Consider the following 21,603-nt stretch of genomic DNA (forward strand, 5'->3'; position numbering starts at 1 on the left):
AACTTTCCACGGTCCTCTTGCCTCTGTCTCCTAAGTGCTGAGGGTACGTGTTTATGTCATTGTGACTGGCCGTGCCCAGTTTATATGGTTCCCCATCTGAGGATGAGTGTCAGGCCAGCTCTCCTTTGTGGGGAATAATGACAGGTTCTGTGCACACTGAGCACTGAGGAGTACAGCCTCTGTCTGTGACACTGCTTTGTCCCCTTCCGGGAGATTAACAGAGACTGGGACTTTTTCACTGTGGCCTCACCTGGGACAAACCAGGGCGGGTGAGAGAAACTGAAATGGGGTATCATCTAAAACAGCATGCACTTTGTAAACTAGAACCCAGTCTTTACGGTGGTGCCGTAGATGGCCAGCATCAGGGCTCAAGGGTTCCAGTAATAACAACACTAAGCCCAAGTGCTGAGTGTCCCAGTGCATACACGTCACTGTGCTAGGTCCCATCAACTAATCCTCATGGGGTGCCTGAGATACTGAGATGGGTGGCGAAGGTGGGAAGGCTGAGCAACGCACACATGTCAGAGCTGAGGCTCAGGCGGTTGCCCTTGAACCAAAATTTGGTGGAATTTAAGCCCAGACCCTTACCCTGCAAAACACAAGAGCCCCGAGCCAGGCAGCTGGAGGTGGTGACCTGGTGGCCTCTCCTGCTCTGAGGTCTTTAGCTCACTTGACATCGCTCTGAGTTCTTAACTCTGTCATACCACTGATCTTTAAGCTCCAACTGACATCAAAGTGTGTTGGTTTTGGAAGCAGAGCTGGTATCAGCAGGTAGAAAGGGACTGTGTTGTCATTAGCTTTTGTTTAATGGTTTCTAAGTAAGTACAGAAAAACTTGAAAGTATTTATTTTTCTACATGACACTCACCATCCAAGGCCTGTCTGCACTGGGACATTCTCCCCTCTTCCCTTTGACGAAGCCTCCGACTAACGGCAGGCAGGAGACAAGCTATCCAGGTGTCCCCTTGCTGATAAGCAAGTTGTGTTTTCAGTGTAAGAATCTAGCATGCCTTAACTCAGCGTGTGTTTCGTTTTGGGGGATGCTCTGGAATGTTGCTAGGCTGTCTGCCCCCCTTCAGAAACCCTTCTTCCCAAGGGGTCATGTTGTTACTGTGGAAACCCTAGACCAGCAGCCCTCCTCCAGGACCTCTGTCTAGCTCTTCTCCCAACACCGTCGGCACACCCCTGCTTCAGAGTCTCTGAGCCAGGGCAGCTGCCTACCGGGCTCTGAACACTATGGGAGTTCCCTTTTCTTGCCTTAGCACCTCCCCAACCCCTGCTCCTGCTGATTTTGGTTTGCTCTTACGGAGACATATTGTGTACTTTACTATTTATGCTACTTATAAAAAGGCCTGTGTAAGTCCTGTAGATGAGGAAATCCCTCGGTCCCTGACACAGCACTTTTACTCAGCACTCTATATATTAGATTATGTTTTACACTAAATATCGTGTATCCCGGGCTAGCCTAGAACTTGCTATGTAGTAAAGGCTAACCCTGAACTCCTTAACCTCCCTCTACTTCACAGTTGGCTGGGATTACAGGCGTCTGCTAACACATTCAGCCATGGTTATTTGTAAATTGAAAAGTAGTCACATTATCTTTAGGAAGAATTATTGTCACAGGGTCCAGGAGTACTTAAGCCGGATAGGTAGTTTATAAACCGAAGATCCTGTGTCTTCCTTCAGGTTGACTCCAAGACAATAGTTAATATCCTATCCATTTTTCTTATTCACATAAATAATAGTGCCAAACTCAAAACTATAGTAGAGTTGCATTATGCACAGAGAGGTGCTGGCCATAAAATCTCCATTATTGGTTACAAGCAAACCTTGTATACAAATTCATAGACTGTGAACAAAACATCATAGTGAACGTACTGAGTGAACATCTTGCTATTTCAGCAAAGACCGTGGAGGAATCCAGAAAACCCATGAGCGCGGGGAATTCCACAGCAGAAAGGAGTGGGACTTGTGTAACAGCATCAAGTACCACGGGCCATTTAAAGAGCCCCCCACTTCTTACCTGCGACCAAGGCTTCAGAGAAACCACAGAGCAAGAAGCACCCCTACAGCTCCGAAGTGAAGGGTCAGTATTGTGTGTTGTGGAGTTTGGGGTCGGGTGGCCTGTGTCTCTCCCCAGTTGTCTGTCTTACGTAGAAGGTTGCCTTGCTCTGACCCTCTTAAATAAGCAGGCTTTTCAGTTAATGCAGGACAGGAGAGTTTTTTTCTCCTCGGGGTTGGCTGGGTTGGTTTCCCATCATTCCCTGCTGCATCCTTAGAAACCCTGCATGGAAGCCAAACCGTGCACCACGGGGCTGTCGGATGAAAGTGAGGCTGACAGCTTAGGCAGCCCTGAGTGACCGCTGAGTGGGCCTTCTGGTGGCGTGACATTTGGAATTTCTGTTGAGGGTGGAGGCACTTGTGCCCGCCTTTGCTTGGGTTCATTGCTGTAAAGTCCACAAGCGTGGACACGTCCGTTATTCTCCAGTAGAAACTTGGTTTAAATATTTATTGTGCTAACATTAGCTAAAACAGGAGAGTCCTGTGGAGTCTGTTTGTCCCTCATACATGAATGGTTGGGAGTTGTTTTATTTCATGCCTCTTTTTTATATAGGGCATGCCAGAAGCACTTTCTTACCACACTCGGGGTTTATGAGGGGAAAAAGCACATCATGTGGGGCCCATGTTAATTCTTAACCTGAAGCTTTACTAAAACTTAAGTCTAGAGGTCAGAGCATCAGATAGAGCTGAGGGAGCAGGCTGTTTCCCAGTCATGAGCAGAGCCGATGCTAAGATAAGGAGGGCCACTCAATCACAGATCTCTTCTTTTCTAGAACTTTCCATTGGGTCATCATGGACAACTGCCCAGTTCAAATTTGTTTAACAAGATTAAACTCCACAGGCCATTTTAGGACACAAGTCCTTGCTGCTCTCCTTTTAGATAGTGGAATCTGAGGTTTGGCTCTGCCACACGGACCACCAACCACCCACCCCCCTCCAGCACACCCCCAGCCCCAGAGCAGCCACTGTCAGATTGTTAGTTTAGCTGAACTGACCTTGTCTGCTGACACAGCCCAAAGGCTGTCACACAGAGAATTTATATTAGGCTCCTAGAAGTCCTTGGGATGTTGCTCTGCATTCGGAACATTTTTCAAATCAAGGCAAAGATGACGTAGCCCCCTCCACGGGAAGTGAACAGCGTCAAATTAGGACTCTGGGGGTTGAACAGGAGACATCAAGCAGGCCCTTGAAGCAGCCCTTTTCCAATTGTTGAGAAGGCACAGGCCGTGGGGTTCATCACCCCAACATGAAAGGCAGTGGGGCTGTGCCCCACAGGAAAAGAGAGCGTTTATCCACAGCATCCATCTTTACAGTAATGCAAACTGACTAGGTACAAACCGACAAGAGCCAACTCCATTGTTTATTTATTTCCATGAAACTTCAGATGTTGCGAAACAATCGCACACACAGCAGGGTTCATTATGCCTCTGTCTTTCTGGGACAGCAGGACATTTTAGTGACATGCTTTATCCCACAAACAGCAAAGGACAAACCTATTAGGAGGAGGTGGTCAGCCGCTTCCTCAGGCCTGTTTAAAGTGCCCAGGCTCTGGCAGCCTCTCGAATCCTCTTCCCCGTGTCCCCTGGGAGGGTTGTGTGCAGTTTGGAGTTTGCTCTCAGTAATGTTTCTGGGCTCTGAATCAGCCCTGCCTCCTTCCAGCACTGGGAGGAATTTTCTGAAGACATGCCAACAGAAAAGTTTATATGGTGGGATTAAAACAAACGAGAAAATGGAAACTCTTAGCAATTCTCTCATTAATTACGTTTGTGAATCAGTCAGGGACACTCAATAATCATTTCTTGTAAACATTTAAGTGACTGTAATTCCAAGAAACGGCCTTCGCTAAGCAATGGAGTATTCCCATGTTTGCTGGTGCGTCCCCGCCCCCTCGATTAGCAAAGGTTTTTGTTTTTACCCTAATCCTGAGATCATGAAGTGGAAAAAGGAAGATTCTGTCAGTGAGTTGGGCTGGCAGGAGGTGTGAGCTGAGGAGGAGGGGGTGAGTGTGAGCAGAGGAGGAGGAGGAGGTGAGTGTGAGCTGAGGAGGAGGGGGTGAGCTGAGTGTGAGCGGAGGAGGGTGGTGAGTGTGACCAGAGGAGGAGGAGGAGGTGAGTGTGAGCTGAAAAGGAGGGGGTGAGCTGAGTGTGAGCGGAGGAGGGTGGTGAGTGTGAGCAGAGAAGTAGGAGGAGGTGAGTGTGAGCTGAGGAGGAGGGGGTGAGCTGAGTGTGAGTGGAGTAGGAGGAGGTGAATGTGAGCTGTGGGGATGTGAGTGTGAGCTGAGGAGGAGGGAGTGAGCTGAGTGTGAGCAGAGGAGGAGGGGGTGAGCTGAGTGTGAGCTGAGGAGGAGGTAAGTGTGAGCAGAGGAGGAGGGGTGAGCTGAGTGTGAGTGGAGGAGGAGGGGGTGAGCTGAGTGTGAGCTGAGGAGGAGGGGGTGAGCTGAGTGTGAGTGGAGTAGGAGGAGGTGAATGTGAGCTGAGGAGAAGGTAAGTGTGAGCTGAGGAGGAGGGGTGAGCTGAGTGTGAGCTGAGGAGGAGGTGAGTGTGAGCTGAGGAGGAGGGGTGAGCTGAGTGTGAGCTGAGGAGGAGGTGAGTGTGAGCTGAGGAGAAGGGGGTGAGCTGAGTGTAAGCTGAGGAGGAGGTAAGTGTGAGCTGAGGAGGAGGTGAGTGTGAGCTGAGGAGGAGGTGAGTGTGAGCTGAGGAGGAGGTGAGTGTGAGCTGAGGAGGAGGGGTGAGCTGGGGGTGGGACAGAGCAGAGAAGGTTCTCCAGGTCCCCACGCAGAGTCCTGCGGGCTTCTCTGGCTGGAGAGAGATAAGAACAGGGTTTCAGCAAACCTGCATTGATTTGTGTACCTTAAATTTAAAATATGGTAAATCAGACATCTGGGGAGCTCTGGAGTTTAACTTCATGCTTATTACAGAAAGAATTTTTTTCCTAAGCAAGGTAGCATGGGAAATACAAAGGCAAGACCTGAAAGAAAAGCCTCTCCCAGGGGCTCGGGGAGTGTGGTCTCCATCTGTGTGCCAGTGACTCCAATCTCCACGTGCCCACCATGGGGACTGACACAGCAGAGCTGGCCTTTTGTAAAAGTATGCTCGCCACACTCCACCCACCCACCGACTGGGTCCTCTAAGTCCCTTTCTGCAAACGGAAGTACTTCCTAAGGCTTTGGAAGCACTGTTCAGATTGTCCTGGACTGGGAATGAGGCTGGAGAGGGCAGGTGGCATGGTTACCCTGGGTAGCAAGCACTGTGAGCTGTGCAGACTGCTCACCGGGAGCCACTTGAGTTAGCTGTGTGCCCGTGGCAAGTCACCTAACAACCATGGGGCTCCGACAGCCCCATGGCTGTTTCATAGTTTATTTATTAGAAACGGCGGCCTCTCTCCTCCCTTTTCCTTCCAGCCCCCACTGCAGGTTATGGGGTGCTCATCCAGGCTGGAAACCCTTGACTGTGGGGTGCCCAGGGTTGGAATGGAAGCCGGTGTGGGAACACACACGCTGACCCTAGGGCAGTGGAAGTGGGCACAGCAAGTTGGAGGGCATCCTGTGCTACATAAAACTCTACCCCAAAAAAAAACAGTGAAAGAAACAAAGAAGAAGAGGGGGAGGGAGAGAGAGAGAGAGGGAAGGAGGGAGGGAAGGAAGAAAGGGAAGGAAAAAGGACAGGCCTCTGGATAAAGACACAAAAGCAACCAGTAAGAAAGTGAAATTGGCAAAGATTTTAAATAAATGTCAAAACAAACAAACAAAAACAAACAAAAGACGCCAACCCTGAACTCCGAACATGGACGTAAGCCAGGCCGCTGGGACAATTGAGGAGGGTGGCCTTTCTCCGGGCTCTCACGTTGGGAGGGTGACGCACTTTTATAGATTATGGCGATCCTTTGGAGAAGAAAGACCCAACAGGCAAACAGAGCCAAGGATGGCGACTGCAGTCAACTTCAGTGATGATGATGATATCCTGGATCCAGCTCTACCTGACAGCTACTTTCCAGCCAAAGTGTTCCTGTCCTTCCTTTCACCTTCGCTCTTTTCTTGGGTCTGGGTGGGTGCAGTTTATGTATCTCAGATCTGGATTTTACATGAAAGTATAGCCAACTTTCCAGACCTTATGAAAACAAGTTGAGGGTTGAGACACACCTCCGACTTTGAGAAAATTTCATTAGAAGCGAGTTTCTTCTCCACAAAGCTGCTTGAGATGTGAGAGATGGGACCTAAGGCTGTAGGGCAGGCCTCCGAGAAAAGCGAAAAGCGCCCCATGGGAGACTCCATTCAAAATACAGACATGAAATGGTTGGGAGGGTGGGGTGCAACTCAGGGTAACATAGTCTTTTTCTTGCCTGTGAGCGGGGGGGGGGGGGAGCTACAGAGGAGAAAGAGGTTCAACAAAATAGAACCAAAGGATGCTGCCTACCGTAAGAAGGCTCCCGCGTGTGTCAGTGGTTGCTCTACACACACCGGGGAACACACCTCCCTAAGTTGACAAAGCAATGAACCTACTGTTCAAGTGTTTCACAGATCTTCCTCTCTGCATCCTATTTGGCTTCAGCGAGTCAAGACCAATAATGTAAGGATAAGAAGTCTCCTAGGATTCAAGCTTAGCTACGTGACGAACATAGCAAAGACCGAGGAAGAGAACACACCACCAAAGGAAGGCACCAGGAGTGTCAGTGTCTCCCTGGGAAGTCCAGATGCCTTGGCCATTTTCTCCTTAGGAGCGGGGTGGGGCAGTGGAGTTCTTTAGGTTGCAGAAGTTCCAGTTGGAAATGATAAACCCACAAGACCAAAAGAATCTACAGCACTCAAGAGGAAATGGAAGAGAGACGTATGAACAGACAGGAATGCCACACGGAGACATAAAAATCAGAATAAAAGAGGCTGGAAATGTGAGGTGTGTTGGCCAAAAGAAATCACAAAGAACCAGGAAAAGATAAAGATTGGAGGATGCATGGGCAGACAGAGAGAGAGAGGAGGAGGGAACTTGTATGTTTTGAAGAGAGCCCCTCATACATGAAGGTCCCTTCCCAGCTCACTCTTAATTTGGAACCAAGAGCCAGACACTCGAATTTTCTGAAAGTCTGCAACAACCCTCGGAATGTCAGAGCAAATAAACACAAGAAAAATTAAGACATACTAAATGCCAACTTCCTGCAGTAAAGACTTAGACCTGAGGCTCCAGTGGACATTTGGTGTCCCGACACAATCTGCCATGGGACACACACTAAGACATTTGCCGCCACATGCACACTGGAGGAATGCTGTAATTCTTGGTTGAGTGAAGAAAGCATCTGAGGCCAGTCAGGCCTAGCCAGCAAGCCGCCTGAAAGGGGAGAAAGGCACAGTGGCCCCCCGCTAGCTGATCCCCAGTGCCAGACGAGAGGGAGTGACATCATTCTGTTCTCAGCACAAAGGAAGGTACCAGCCCATCATTCGCCCGTCGTCGGAAAGGCAGCAGGTAGATGCTCTGGAATATTAATGAACTTAGGGAAATATTCATCACGTACTCTCTAGAAAATTCTTAGACAACAGGGCAGTGAATCAGAATTCAAAACTTTACATAGAAAAGGCTTTGGTGAAAAGCGTCCATGGTGAGTATTGACTTTATTTTCCTTATTAAGGCTGCGCAAACCTGACCATGATGGTTATAGAGCAGAAACTTTGACGGCGTGGTCAAGGCAGTCACGTGGTTGCGGTGCACTCTAGAGGCAGAGGCAGGCAGATCCCTGATTTTGAGGCTAGTCTAGTATATGCAGTGAGGTCTAAGACAGACAGGGCTACACAGAAAAACCATGCCCTGCCCCAACAAAACCCCAACAAGCAAACAAACAAACAACAAAAAGCAAGCAAGCAAACAAACCCCCCAAACCATGCATTGCATGTGGGAGGAAGTGTGAGTGCAAATCTCCCCACTTCAGTAAGAAGCTGGTTTTCCAAAGCTGCTGACATTGGATTAATTTCACAGTGATGGTTCAGTATCCTAATGCTTTCCATTTATGTTTTTCTCTTAACTTTAGAGAGATCTTTTAGAAACTAATATCTCTTGGGAAGATTGATTTCATCTGGAGCTCTGCGGTTCCTACAGTGTCACCTCAATTTCTGTTTTCTGTTAAAACCGAGCAGACTTGATACTTGACTTTTTCATTACCACGACATATTTGATATGATTGTATAACCCACTGTCCCTTTCAGTCACCCCTCCCTCTGTTCCTTCCTTCATTTGTGCTTGTGTGTATGTGTGTAAGTGTGTGTGTGAGAGTGTGTGTGTGTGAGTGTGTGTATGTGTGTGTATGTGTGAGTGTGTGTATGTGAGTGTGTGTATGTGTATAAGTGTGTGTATGTGAGTTGTATGTGTGTGAGTGTGTGTATGTGAGTGTATGTGTGTGTGTATGTGAGTGTGTGTGTGTGAGTGTGTGAGTGTGTGTGTGAGAGTGTGTATGTGAGTGTATGTGTGTGTGAGTGTGTGTGTGTGTGTGTGAGAGAGAGAGAGAGAGAGAGAGAGAGAGAGAGAGAGAACAAAATACACCTGGAACAATACTTACCATATAATAATGATGTTTATTTCTTGGTTGTGGGATCTGGGAAGATTTTATTTTATAACATTCTTTGTGCTTTTTATTATTACCTGGCCTTTTCAAAATAATAAATGTTATCCACACCAAAAAATGATGTCATTATTTTTTTAAGAAAGGAGGGTAACAGGGCTGAAAACTTTTCCATGTGGAAAAGACAGGCATAGGCAGAAAGATTCTGTAGGTGCGGGACTCTACTTCCCACTTGCCAGGAATTCCTGACTGTAAGGTGCCTCAGGTGTGACAGTTCTTGCTGCCTAAGTGTGGCCTTGGGTGCACATAGAAACAGAACCCCAGGCCCAGACCACCCGCCTCCCACTGAGTGAGAGTCAGAAGAGGCAGGACCAGCGCCCTCTGATGGCAATCACAGTCCAGTGTTTGCTCTTGAGGGGAGGTTGGTTGGAACCTCGCTAGACTCATGCCTTTGCCTTCTTGTCTGTGGCTGGGGTCCCTCTACAGCAGCCGAGATGACTATTTGTGACCGAGAGGATGTAGCGACAAAGTCTATCAGTCTGCATATCTTGGGGCCACTTTTAAAAATGAAGTGTGTTTTTCTTACAACAAAGAAAATGTCTGTTCAAGTTTTGCACATTTGTTTTTTGTGATAATGATTCGTAAATTTTTCTTTTTCTCCTTCTATAGATGTAAATTTTTCTAAAATGGATTTTTTCCTTAATTCTAAATTTAATGAGTCATTATTACCAATGTTATTCTATTACTGCTTATCACCTTAAAGAAATAGTCAGAAAAGTTATAGCTGAGGAGCCAAATCTGTTTGCCTATGTGCTTTAAGTTTTTTTTTTACAGGCCTCAAGCTAAAAATGTTAAATATTTTTAAATATATTTATTTTTAAATAGTTGCAAAAATCTCTGTATAATGATGTTGACTTTATCACTTGGCCCCATGATTGTAAAATACATAAAATACTAGCTGGCCCTTTAAGAAAACATTTGCTGATCCGCAATCAAAGAACTGTCATCCTAATAACTAGGAGAACTGTCTTGAATTATAGCAAAATCTATATGATTAAGATATTTTAAAGAGCTATTATTTTACGTCCTTGGCATGGTCATGGCCCAAGCGTGGGTGCGGCCAGTATGATTGTTCGCACCGCCCACGGATGGGCTGCAGGGACGCCATCAGTCTTTGGCATGGTATTGCCTGGGAGGGTTGGTTCTAGCATTTCAAGGGCGGCAGTCCTGAAGCAGGAGAGGCCCCGGGAAAACCAAAGTCTGTTTTCACACGGACTTCAGCCCAGAGCCAGGGCAGGGAGCCAAAGCCCCCGACTCCTCCTTACCCAACTCCTCCAGGGTTGTGCCAACCAACCCATGGCCCCGGTGTTTACGTCCTTGAGGATTAGGTTTCCATCTGTAGACTGACGTCCTAACTTACGAAAAAGGTCGGTTTCTGCCTCTAAAAAGAATTTCGCCGAAAAGCCCAATGACTAATTTCCGGATTTTTTTTTTTTTTTAATTTGGACACATCGAAAAATCATTGAGAAAAATCTAATAATGTTGTTATAATAACATGGAGCAGGAAGCTGGGAAGAACGGTTTTTCAGGATGACTGAATTGGGACCCAAATACATCTGATAGGCAGGAAATCGCTGCCCACACAGTGCTGGAATTTAATAACACAATTCGAAAGTCTGGGCCGCATAGGACATCTGCCTCAGCCGCACACGGCAGAAAAAGGGATTGACTGGTACTGGCTTACGACCCTCGAAACAGCCATTGTGGCACCGGGATGCACCGTTTATAACATCTCCCCTTTCTCAGGCCAGTGTCCTTCTAAAGGGACATTAACAGACAGATTGTAAACAAATGGGCCAGCAAGTGTTTGAACGGCTTAGGACCGATCGGCAAGCACATATACATGACCACCACGATGCAGATCACTCTGTCTTTCCTGAGGCCTCAAGGTGGGAGCACCGTGTGGGAGCACCGTGTGGGAGCACCGTGGTGAGAGCACCATGGTGGGAGTACCGTGGTGGGAGCACTGTGACTCACCATCCTTAAATACAGATGAGGAAACCTACTTGTAGTTTTAAAAAAAGAAAAGAAAACCTACAACCACACAGCTGTCATGGGGGCGTACGCCACAGGAGATGGTGTGAAGAGATGAGGGTGGTATCTTCACATATCTAAAGGGTTTCTAGAAGGAAGAGAAAAGTTGTGTTCTGTGCGGTTTCAGTCAGTGGCACAAACTGTATGGAGGACATCTGCTCCTCTTCCTCTACAGAGAAGGAGGGATTTCCCTCCGCGCCCCTCCAGTTGACAGTGAATGGAGCTCACCTTGAGTTCACAAATCCTCCTGCATCCGCCTCCTGAGAAGTCCAGCGCTTGCAAGCCCTCTCTTCTGCCCACTCCTGCAGAACTTAACCAGCACCACCCGGTGGACGCCCCGCAGCTTGCCTTGGGCAGACAGCACCTCTTTCCTGGGTCCCCAGCTCTTGTGACCTCATCCTCGATTGAGTCCTCTCTCCCTGCATGTGCCAACTACATTTCTTTCCTCCTGCTTGATGCCTTTGCCCATGCGCACAAACACCCTGGGTCTCCAGCTCCGAGTCCCACTTCTGTGACTGGTCCTGGGCGGTAATTTAAACCTTCTCTGACAGCTTTGTCAACACTCCCCTTCACCCGGCATCAGAAACTCAACCAGACAAAAACCCACAATGCGTGGCCCTGTAAACTGTCCCTGTTAACCTCACCGCTTCTCCTGTAGCAACCCGCTGTCCTGGTCTACACCCTGTTCGTCAGATGCCTAAAATCAGCCCCGTGTTTCATTAACCGTTCGCATCTTTTCGAGTCCCACAATGATCCTGGAAACAGGATGGCTCATTCCTTCCCTTTACACTCCATCTTCTCAGCCCCGAAACCCCACGCCTCTTATCACATCCTCTCGCGAGAAGCCGCAAGTTTCTTATTGGCTGTCACCTAAGGGTCCGTGGCAAACCCCACAGCTCCACAACTGTCCCAGGCTTCCCAGCAGAACCTCTTCCTACCCAGCTCTTGCTAGGTGCGAGCTAGTCCCTCCTTGAGTATCGGGCTCTCCTGCACTCGTTTTTTCTGTGGCTGTCTGTCTGTTACTAGCTCAATTTCTAGTCCTTACAGGGCACTTATAGTCTGGTCTTCCCATTACGCCATCCTTTCTCCTCAGCATCCTCTCTAGGGCTTTTAGACCTTTCTATTAAGAAAAAATTTTACCCTCATCAGAGAAAACATCTTCTGGACCCAGATCCACCTCTGATTGCTCCCCTAGGTGCTTATGGGCTTATGGGCTCAAAGGAAAAAAGAACCCAAAAACTAGTTCTGACAACTCTCTAAGTCCCCTCAGTGAGCTGGCTGACCCTGAGCCAAGGCATTGCACTAGATGTAGGAGGGGAAACCAAGGCCTGGCAGGTTTCGCAAGGTCACCAGAATGAATTCAGTGTCCACCCCACCATGACTTTGTACGGTGGCAGTGCGTCCCAAGCCTGTCTGCTTGGCAGCCGTGGGGAGCACCACCGCCAAGCCCCGGCATACTGAGCGTCCTTCTCACTCCGTTTTAGAAGGGAGGCTGCGCAGATGAGGTGTCATGGAGCTAGCTTTCACCACTCGGGGAGAGTAGATGGGTACTGTGTGGGGCTGTGCTGGGGCTGTGTGCTGAAAACTGTCTTGATAGATGTCAGTGTTTGTTTAAGACACACACACACACACACACACACACACACACACACACACACAGGTGAAACTCTTAAAATTTCAGGCTATGGGGCTGGAGAGATGGCTCAGTGGTTAAGAGCACTGACTGCTCTTCCAGAGGTCCTGAGTTCAAATCCCAGGAACCACATGGTGACTCACAACCATCTGTAATGAGAACTGATGCCATCTTCTGGTGTGTCTGAAGACAGCTACAGTGTACTTACGTATAATAAATAAGTAAATCTTTTTTTAAAAAAATTCAGGTTATACCTAGAAGTGAAAAATATTGAAATTTTCTTGCTTTCCACCCCATTGAAGGGTTTGTTTGTTTGTTTGGATTTTAGGATTTTACCTGTTATGGGCATGTGCCACAATACTTGTGGAGGGCAAAGACCAACTTTGTGCCGGTGGTTCTCTCCTTCCACCTTTATGTGAATTCTGGGAATCAAACCTAGGTCACCAGGTTTGCGGGACATGCCCCTTTATCTCCTGAGCCATCTCTGCAGACATGTCACCGGTATATATTAGTTATAGATAATAATGGGCTCTGTGACAATTGTCTTTGGGTATCTGATGGGTTTTTGTGGCCCCCTCTCCATTGCCCTCTCTTGTTCCCCCTCCTACTCTTGTTGAGCATATGTATGTGTGAGTGTGTGTGTGTGTGTGTGTGTGTGTGTGTGTGCGTGTGTTCCACTGAGTTTCCCTGGGGTTGGCTAGCAGTGTGCATGAAGGTTGGTTTACAGGAGTCTGGGTACCTTACCTTACCAGTTGCTACATCATAGAAGACAATGTCTCTCCTCCCATCAACCATTAGCTGTGTGAATCCTCTGCAGAAGGGCAAGGCTGTAGGGCTGGTTTTGTAAGACAGGGTCTCATGTAAGTTTTGTTAATGATTTTTTTTCAAGACAGGGTTTCTCTGTGTAGCCCTGGCTGTCCTGGAACTCACTCTGTAGACCCAGGCTGGCCTTGAACTCAGAGATCCTCCTGCCTCTGCCTCCCAAGTGCTGGGACTAAAGGCTTGTATGTAACTCTTGAAGTCTTTCTTCTAGTCTTTCCAAGGACTGAGTCCTTTATTTCTGTCTTTGAAGCAATGTGTCCTCACAGTCTTCATTTCATTGACTAGGAGCACCTTACTGCAAAACTTTGGTTCTTTCAGAGAATCAGAGCCTTTAAAAAAAAAAAAAAAAAAAAAAAGGCCCTATCAAGTTTCCCTATTTTATGACAAAAAGAAGCACTTAAGACTTTAAAACCAAAACCAAAAAAAAAAAAAAAAAAAAAAAAAAAACAATTCTAAAAGTTATGTGACCTAAAGTTCAGGGGAGCAGTAAAGACATGCTCTAAAATGGAACTGCTGAGCTTTGCTGGTGAGCTCACTGCCCACGAAGCATGGGCGAGCCCAAGAGCCGGTGCTCACAGATGCCCATGGCCACAGAGATGCGGTCACGCAGATTAATTTGCCAGGAGGTAGTGCATGCTTTAATCTCAGCACCCAGGGGACAGAGACAGGTGGATCTCCGAATCTGCTCCCGGCTTGCCTGGTCTATAGAGGGAGTTCCAAGACAGCTAGGGCTACACAGAGGAAACCTGTCAGAAAATATAATAATTGATAATAATAACAATAATAATAACTTATTATTTACCATTATTTATACTATTGTTGTTGATGATGTTATTACAAGTATGTGAGATCATCAAAAAGAAATTATGTCAAACTTGCCATTCTAGTCTAGCGGTGACCTTAGGATTTTGTACAGATATTTAAAAGGCAGTACCTTCAGGCAGCTGTAATTGGGCAAAGTGGCCGCTGAGCAGCAGTCAAGTGCCCCCAGAACTAGCCAGGCCTGCTCTTCTGGGGACTGCCTAAATATACTGTCTGCTTTTTTATTTTTAACATTTAAAATATTTCTAAGAGTATTTTTAGAGACTATTAATTGAACTGAGTTTGAAAGTGGGGATGGGATGTACTGTGGCGCCCTGGAAAAAACAGGGGTGAAAATCCTGAGCTCACATTCCAGAGCTGACCCTGCTCATGTGACCTTGGACAGAGCCAGCCGGCTTTCCTTCAGCTGGGTTTCCTCCTGTTTCTTGTTGTAACAGCGCCCCCTTGTGGTCCACATCTTTAACCACCACCACGGCCACCCTTACCTGCGGTCAGTTTTGGACTTAGTTTTTGGTTCTTTCTAGTGTTATATTTCATACTGTTAAGCCAGAAGACTTGTGCTCTCGCAGATAGATTTTAGTTAGAAAGCAAAAGCAGGTTAGAGCAGACAACTGGACCCCAAACCCATCTCTTAAACTATTCTTTGTGGTTTCTTCCAAAGCCTGACACAAATTGCAGTTTATAAAAATGAAAACACCTCTGTGTCTCTCTCATCCATTCTCTTCCTCCTAGGGACCCTGGGAAACGGCGCACCAGGGCCTCCTCGTGCCCTGGCAGCTCAGACCTGAGAAGGCAGGAAACCAGAGCAGGTGAGTGTGCTTCTCCGCCTTCCGCATCCTTCATCCTCAGGATCTTCATGTGGTAAGCCAGCGTGGCGTGGTTTTCAAAGACAGTGTTAAGTGGCCGTCAGAGGTCAATGCAAGGAGAGTCTAGAGTGCCACACTGCGTCCTTATTAACAGTCTTCTGTTCAACAGCTTCGGGAACTAGATCCAGCTTGCTCAGAAACCAGCATTTGTTTTCTAAGTTTTCATTTTTCACTGGAGTCTTAACCAGTACCTAAGTCTGATGCCTTCAACGTGGCCAGAACCTCACAGAAATTATAGCTTGAATGTGTCTGGGGGCAGGGGGCAGACTTGATATGAGTGTAATTCTAAACTTAAGTTCAAAGGCATTTGTCCACCTAAATAAAACTATAACATTATATTCTGAAAGGACTTTAGGAACTTTTATTCTGCCCAAGGAAATAGACAATAATTCAGACCCATGGCTAGAAATGATGCAGAGTAAGGCAGTGAGAAAAATGAGCCAATGAACATTTGTAACGTGGTAACATTGTAACATTGACGGGAGTCAGTTCAAGCCGCGGACAAAACCTTAGGTTGCAGAAACAAGAGTATCTGTGTCACATCTGGAAAAACAAACATGCTGTCACACCCACTTCAAAGGCTGGTGACCCTCAAGGCAGAAGGATCTAGACAAGCCAGGCATAAAGGAGGTTTTAATCCCTTGAGGTTTTTTGTCTTTAAAATAAAGGGAAAGATAGAAAGATACTAATGCGGCACAATGTTAGTGTTGGACCAAACTAGTTAGGGCAAGACAAGTGTCTGTTACATTCTTCCTATTTATTATTTATGTATTTATTTATTGGTTTTGTTTCACACAAAAGTTTGTGTCAGGCTCGGTGAATATGCATCTATAATCTGAACATTTTGGAAACAGAGACTGAATTATGAGTTGCAGGCCAGCCTGAGCTACACACTTAGAGCTTGTCTCAACAGATGTAAAAATGATGATCATTGATATCAGTCTAACACGGGGTGAAAGATGTCACCTTCAATCTAGCTTCTCACCGGTAAAGAGACACTTAGTGATCATCAGCGACTTCTTTTAGGAACTCAGAAGAATCTAAGCCCTTCCTACTCCGCAGACAACATTGTTGCCACGGGGTTTACATTTGCATGCTAAAAACATCAGCCAATGGGATGCTAAAAACATCAGCCAATGCAAACAGTGTATCAAGCTGTTGGGTCCAAAGCTCAAAGCTGTGGTTAACGGCTATAACCACGGAGACAGCAGAATCTTCAAAAACAGGCAGTATTTCTTGCATGAGTTACCCAACTTTCCTGTTGAATCATAATTTTTTCATTTAGCAAGCAGTGAACCTAGACCAAAAAAAAAAAAAAAAAAAAAATGCTTTTTAAGATTTGAAGTTGTTCCCCAAACCTGGGGTAAAGTGTGTTTGTAGACATGCTTCAGTTTTTGGAATTAACTGGGAATAGGGTCTGGAAGGGGGGTGGTGGGGTCATGAGGACCACATGGAAACAAGGCCTTATCAAGACACAACCACATGAGTGGGGATTCCTGGGAGAAGACCAAGAAGAAATCCTTAGACCACAGTGTTTAGCTAAGGTCTCAAAATGAGTCTGAGAAGTTTCAGAAGGGTCTGAAGGTAACTAAACCTTGGTGATTTCCCACTCATCTTGATAATCGTCTCTTCCTGAGAGGAGTAAGTTGACTGATTTCACTCTTCCTGGGAAACTAGTTGATCACCGTGCCCTACCTTGAAGAGCACAGGGGTTTTGGTTTGTTGCTTCTTGAAGACCACATAGATTTAAAGCCCGGATTTCTAGTAATTTGGGGTTTTGGTGTGTTCCGAGCAGGTTCCCACTCCCATAGGTGCCACAGCTCAATGCCGGCATCTTTTTCTATCACTCTACCTAATTTTTTGAAACAGCCTCTCACTGGATGTGGAGCTCACCATTTTGGCTCCACTGAACTGATGGTGAGCTCCCAGGATCGTTTCTGCCCCCTGTTCTAGGATTACAGCACCATGCCCAGCTTCTTTTATATGTGCTAGGGATCCAAGCCTAGGCCCCGAAGTTTGCAGTAGCAGGTACCTTACCCACCAAGCATCTCCTAAGCCTGCTTTCTAGAAAATTTAAGTGCTTCGTGTGTGTGTGTGTGTGTGTGTGTGTGTGTGTGTGTGTGTGTACTGCTGGCTTTTTGTTTGCCTTCTTAAATACTGATTTTGTTTCTATCCTTTGGCTGTTGAGTAGCTCAGTTTCCTAGGAACATAAGCAGCCGTGTTTTTATACTGCTTGACTATTTGTATTTACTTTCTGAATCATATGCATGTTTTATCCGATTCAAGCACACTCAAAAATCCAAAAGGCAGACGTAGTGGTCTGCAGTCTTTTCTCTGCCATTTCAAGAACCTCAACATCCCAAGAGTTGAAATGCGTCTTTAACACAGATAGTGGCGCTGGCAGATCTGACCAGAGCTGTAGTGTTGGCCGTGTGAGCGTTCATTGATTGTGCTGTAGGGCGCTGCTTGAAAAAAGCCCATGTTGTGGTCGCTGCTTCTATCCCGAAGTCCAGGCATTTCTGAATACTGCACCACGTCTTGCTCCAAACGGCGAGAAAAGGAACACCGAGACTGCTCTCAAGTGGACTAGTTCTGTGCTAGCGACAATTCCATTTTGTTTTCTGATGAAGTCTTGCTGATGGGTTGCACAGATTAGCTGGTCTTGCTGTTTTGACTACATTGTGATTACCACTTAACCACAGTTTAGTTGTCAAGAATTCTGTTTGCCCCCAAAGATGCTCCAACATACAATAAAGACACATGCTCCACCATGCTCATAACAGCCTTATTTATAATAACCCGAAGCTGGAAAGAACCCAGATATCATTCAGTAGATGAATGGATACAGAAATTGTGGTACATTTACACAATGGAGTACTACTCAGCTATTAAAAACAATTACTTTACAAAATTCCTAGGCAAATGGGTGGAACTAGAAAATATCTTCCTGAGTGAGGTAACCCAGTTACAAAAGAACATGCACAGTATGCACTCACTGATAATTGGATACTAGCTCCAGAAAGCTCTGAATACTCAAGAAACAGCTCTCAGACCATACGAAGTTCAAAAAGAAGGAAGGCTAAAATGTGGAAGCCTCAGTCCTTCTTAGAAAGAAAAAGGAAAAGACAATTGTGTATTCATCATATATTATTATGTAGCGAATTTTGTGAGCTACAATAATATTTTATAAAATAAAAAAATGTGAAAAATTTGCCAAATAACTCTGCATTTTTTAAGGATAAGAACATGTATTTCCAAACTTTGAGCTAAAGAATTGCTGATTCTGTTAATTTATTAAACAACCTGTGTGTTCAGAGAAGAAATAAAAAAATAATTATGATTATGGACTAAAAAAAAAGATTTTTTTTTCCTAAGCTTCCTCAGGCTCAGCCTGTCAGGCCCCGGTGGGCACAAAGAAGGTTTGATTTAAGGCAAGCCTAGGCTTTTGACATCGAGTAGACATTCCCAAATGCAGCAGCAAGTCCTGAGCGTTGGGAGCGAGTGACAGTTCACCTTCCCTGATTCTCTTAGGAGTTCTCAGCCCTGTGTGGGGAAAGGTTTTGTATTTGGTGGCTTGAAGATTAGTTTTAGACACTGCTGAACTCAAAGGGATTTTTAAACACATGCACCATGTGTCATGCAGACTTCTCTTCAGTTTGCACAGTCAAGAGCTCACTGAATTTTCTCTAAGGGCTGTGGGTAATTTAATAGCCCTAGCTTCTGCCTGGATTCCGCTCTCTCCACCTTCAAACAGGAGCCTGCAGTCCTGGGAGGCTGAGGCAGGAGAATCACTGCTAGCTTGAGCTTCATGGTAGGTTCTAGGACAGAGGGAGACTTTACTCTCGTGGCAGGAAGGGGAACAAAGGAAGAAAGGGCCTCTGTTCTGTCTCTTGGGTACCGTTAATGGGGCATCACCACCTAGAGTTTTTGTTGCGTCTGCTCTTGGCGGTGCCATGGCAACACACATCAGCCCGTACCTGTCTGTACCGTCAGGGAAAAGAGGTTCACAAGATCCTTAACATCACTAGGTACGCGGCCCTGACATCTAGCTCCTAACCTAGACAGACAAAAGGTCACCCTACATATCAATATTAGAGTTGGGCTGGGGAAACCGAGGCATTTCCCTCAACCCCACAGGAAAGCGTTGGTGCTACTTGTCCCATATAGTGTCTGTCCTAAAAGGCTAAGGATTTTTAGCTTTTAATCTTTATGTATGCATCTGTGTATATAGGTATGTGTGTATATATGTATATACATATATATGTATGTATACTACATGTATATATGTGTATATATACATTGTGTGCGTGTGTTTAGCTGTCTGTGGTATGTTACAGAGGGAAAAGCTTTTAAGTAAAGAAATAACTTAAAGCAGATTGCTTTCCCATGGCCAGCAGCCCTTTCAAAGTTCTCTCTCTGCTCTGTGAAGTGCTCTAGCCCTGCCTGTGAGCCCAGAGCTCCTTCTAGTTTTCTTTGGGTGGTGTTGAAGCAACCCATGTCCCTCGTTCACAGTTGGGACTGGGGCAAGGCAAGATTAGATTCTGTGGCTCCTTTATTTTAGCAATGCACAGGGAAGGCTTTTGCCTGTGTCCTGTCCCCAGTCCCTTCTCACAATGCCTTTTCCTTCTCTGGATTTCTTGCAGCCTCACGAGCCAGCTTACAGGAACCGGAGACAGAAACAGAAGTAGAGGAAGTCTTCTGGAAAACAAGGATTGTTCCGATTTTGCACGAATTAGAAAAGGGTAAAGCAACCGTTCTTGTTTTAAACCAAAGCTTGGCATTTGGTTGCAAAGCTCCCCGCTGTCCTGGGTCTTCAGTTGTGCTTTGACCATTTTCTCTGGAGACATGTGGTAAAACAAACATGTTGCGGCTGTCCTCTCCCTGTAGATGTGTGTAGTAGATATTATGCAAAGCAAATTATTAATAAGTAAAGCTACACTTGGAAGGTACCAGGAAAGCCAACTTCTAAAGCTCCCTGAGAGCGCACACTGGTGCATCCCTCTTCTGGAGGAACTGCTGGTTCAGCCTCTTTAGGAAAACAGGAACTGAGTGAGTCACGTGGTCTGGTCAGCAAAAGCTGTGGCCGTAGTCTTGTTGGAATTCCTGAGGTTGAGTGTCCCTGCCATGGAATCCACTCAGACACCTCAAGAGCTGTCCTGGCATGTTCCTGTCTAGCACTACAAAGGCACTATGAGGCATTCCTGGGAGGGTCTTTTGTTTTGTTTGTTTTTTTCAGAATTCCTCTGGACCCTTGCTTGGTCAGAGCCACAGAGCAAGACCCGTGTTTAGTACCAAGTTCACAGTGGGCCCTCATGCACATAGTGGGCCCTCAGTAGGACCAATCGAGTGGCTACTCTTAGACACGTGAGCAGCATGGCAGACAGTGGATGATGCGCCCCTTGATGCAGGGGACACAGGCCTCCTTGCAGCTGGTAACGAGGGAGCCGATGCAGAACGCCTGCTTCCTGAGTTTGGGGTATGAGATATAGACGGAGCATTAAACAATGAGCCATCACCAGGCCTATAAACCTCTTCACCCAGGAAGCTGCGAGTTCAAGGCCAGTCTAGGTTCCATCGTAAGAGCGTCAAAAACAACCAGCAAGTGAAAATGCAGAAATATTGCACCTTTGTTCCTAGACAAATTTAAAAACTCCAAGTAGCATGAAGTCTAGTCCCCTCAATACCAGTAGTTAACAGATTAGTTAAAATACTTAGATAATTCTTTTCTAGTTCTTTTGACCTGTTAAGCAGTTAACAGATTAGTTAAAATAATAGTTTTTCAGATCCTGTCCCCTTGTTTTCCAGATCCCCACATTGTACCACACTGCCTTGTTATTCTCTCTGGTTCCTCTTTCTCTGCCCCCTCGCACATTGCTTTTCTTTTCTTTCTAGAACTTTTTGAGAACACATTGCTAACATTTTCAGGGCCAGCCTCTACTACACAATGAAACTTTGTCTCAAAATGGAGCAAAAAAAAAAAAAAAAAAAAAACCAAACCAACCAACCAACCAACCAAAGAAACAAACAGTTCCAAATCTATGTTCTTAACTGCTTCGGCCCAACTTGATTTTCTGTTCGTTAGTTTTTGAAGCAAGGATGTTCACTTCCTTATCTGAGAATTACCACACAACACCACACTAACCTTGCCTGCATTTGGCTTCTTGTCCCTATGATTTCCTTTCTAGAAAAAGAAAGCCCCTGGGCCACAACCCTTTCACGATTCTGTTAGAACTGAGGAAAACAGGCCATTTACTATACAGAGCATCCACACATCAGGTGTTCTCGGGGTCTCCCACGGAGATCCAAACCCGGCCTCTGAGGCAGGAATACCTGCATGCCTACCCTGCCTCTCCCTTGGGCCTCATGGCTGGAGGCCCATTTGCTGACTTATCCCTTCCTGGAAGTGTGAATCTTGGTCACTTGGGTCAGGTGGTGTCTGCCAGGCAGACTCTAGCTGCTGGGTCTCCCCGTGAAGTTAAGAAGTGACTTGGGAAGAGTTACTGGGTGACTATGTCCCTCCCGCCCTCTCCTGAAACTCTGAACTAGTTTCAGCTCTTACACAGTCTTTTGTGGCTGTGTTCCTTTCTGTTGTGTTTTGCTTTGGCTTCTTGAGTCTCCAGACGTAGCCCAGGCTGACCTTGAACTCACCATCTTTCTGCCTCAGCTTTCAGACTGCAGGATTCCCCGTGGCATTTATAAAGGTTATCGCCAATTGACTGATCCAGAGGGCTCACTGGAGCCATGGTTGAGACTTTGATCCTTGAAC

General features: G+C 46.3%; 1 protein-coding gene across 1 annotated transcript in view; it reads left to right on the forward strand.

Annotated features, from left to right (window-relative positions):
* Positions 1-21,603, forward strand: part of ARMC2 (armadillo repeat containing 2) — a gene marked incomplete at its 3' end in the record, with an annotated part of 93,481 nt that overhangs the window by 17,629 nt on the left and 54,249 nt on the right. Inside the window, exons 4-6 of the mRNA XM_080937630.1 lie at positions 1,902-2,085; positions 14,704-14,780; positions 19,481-19,579. Of these exons, the coding sequence (XP_080793756.1) occupies positions 1,902-2,085; positions 14,704-14,780; positions 19,481-19,579 (360 nt within the window). The remainder of the gene's footprint in view (positions 1-1,901; positions 2,086-14,703; positions 14,781-19,480; positions 19,580-21,603) is intronic.

This window comes from Micromys minutus (genome assembly GCF_963924665.1).
Source record: "Micromys minutus genome assembly, chromosome: 25".
NCBI classification, from domain to species: Eukaryota; Metazoa; Chordata; class Mammalia; order Rodentia; family Muridae; genus Micromys; species Micromys minutus.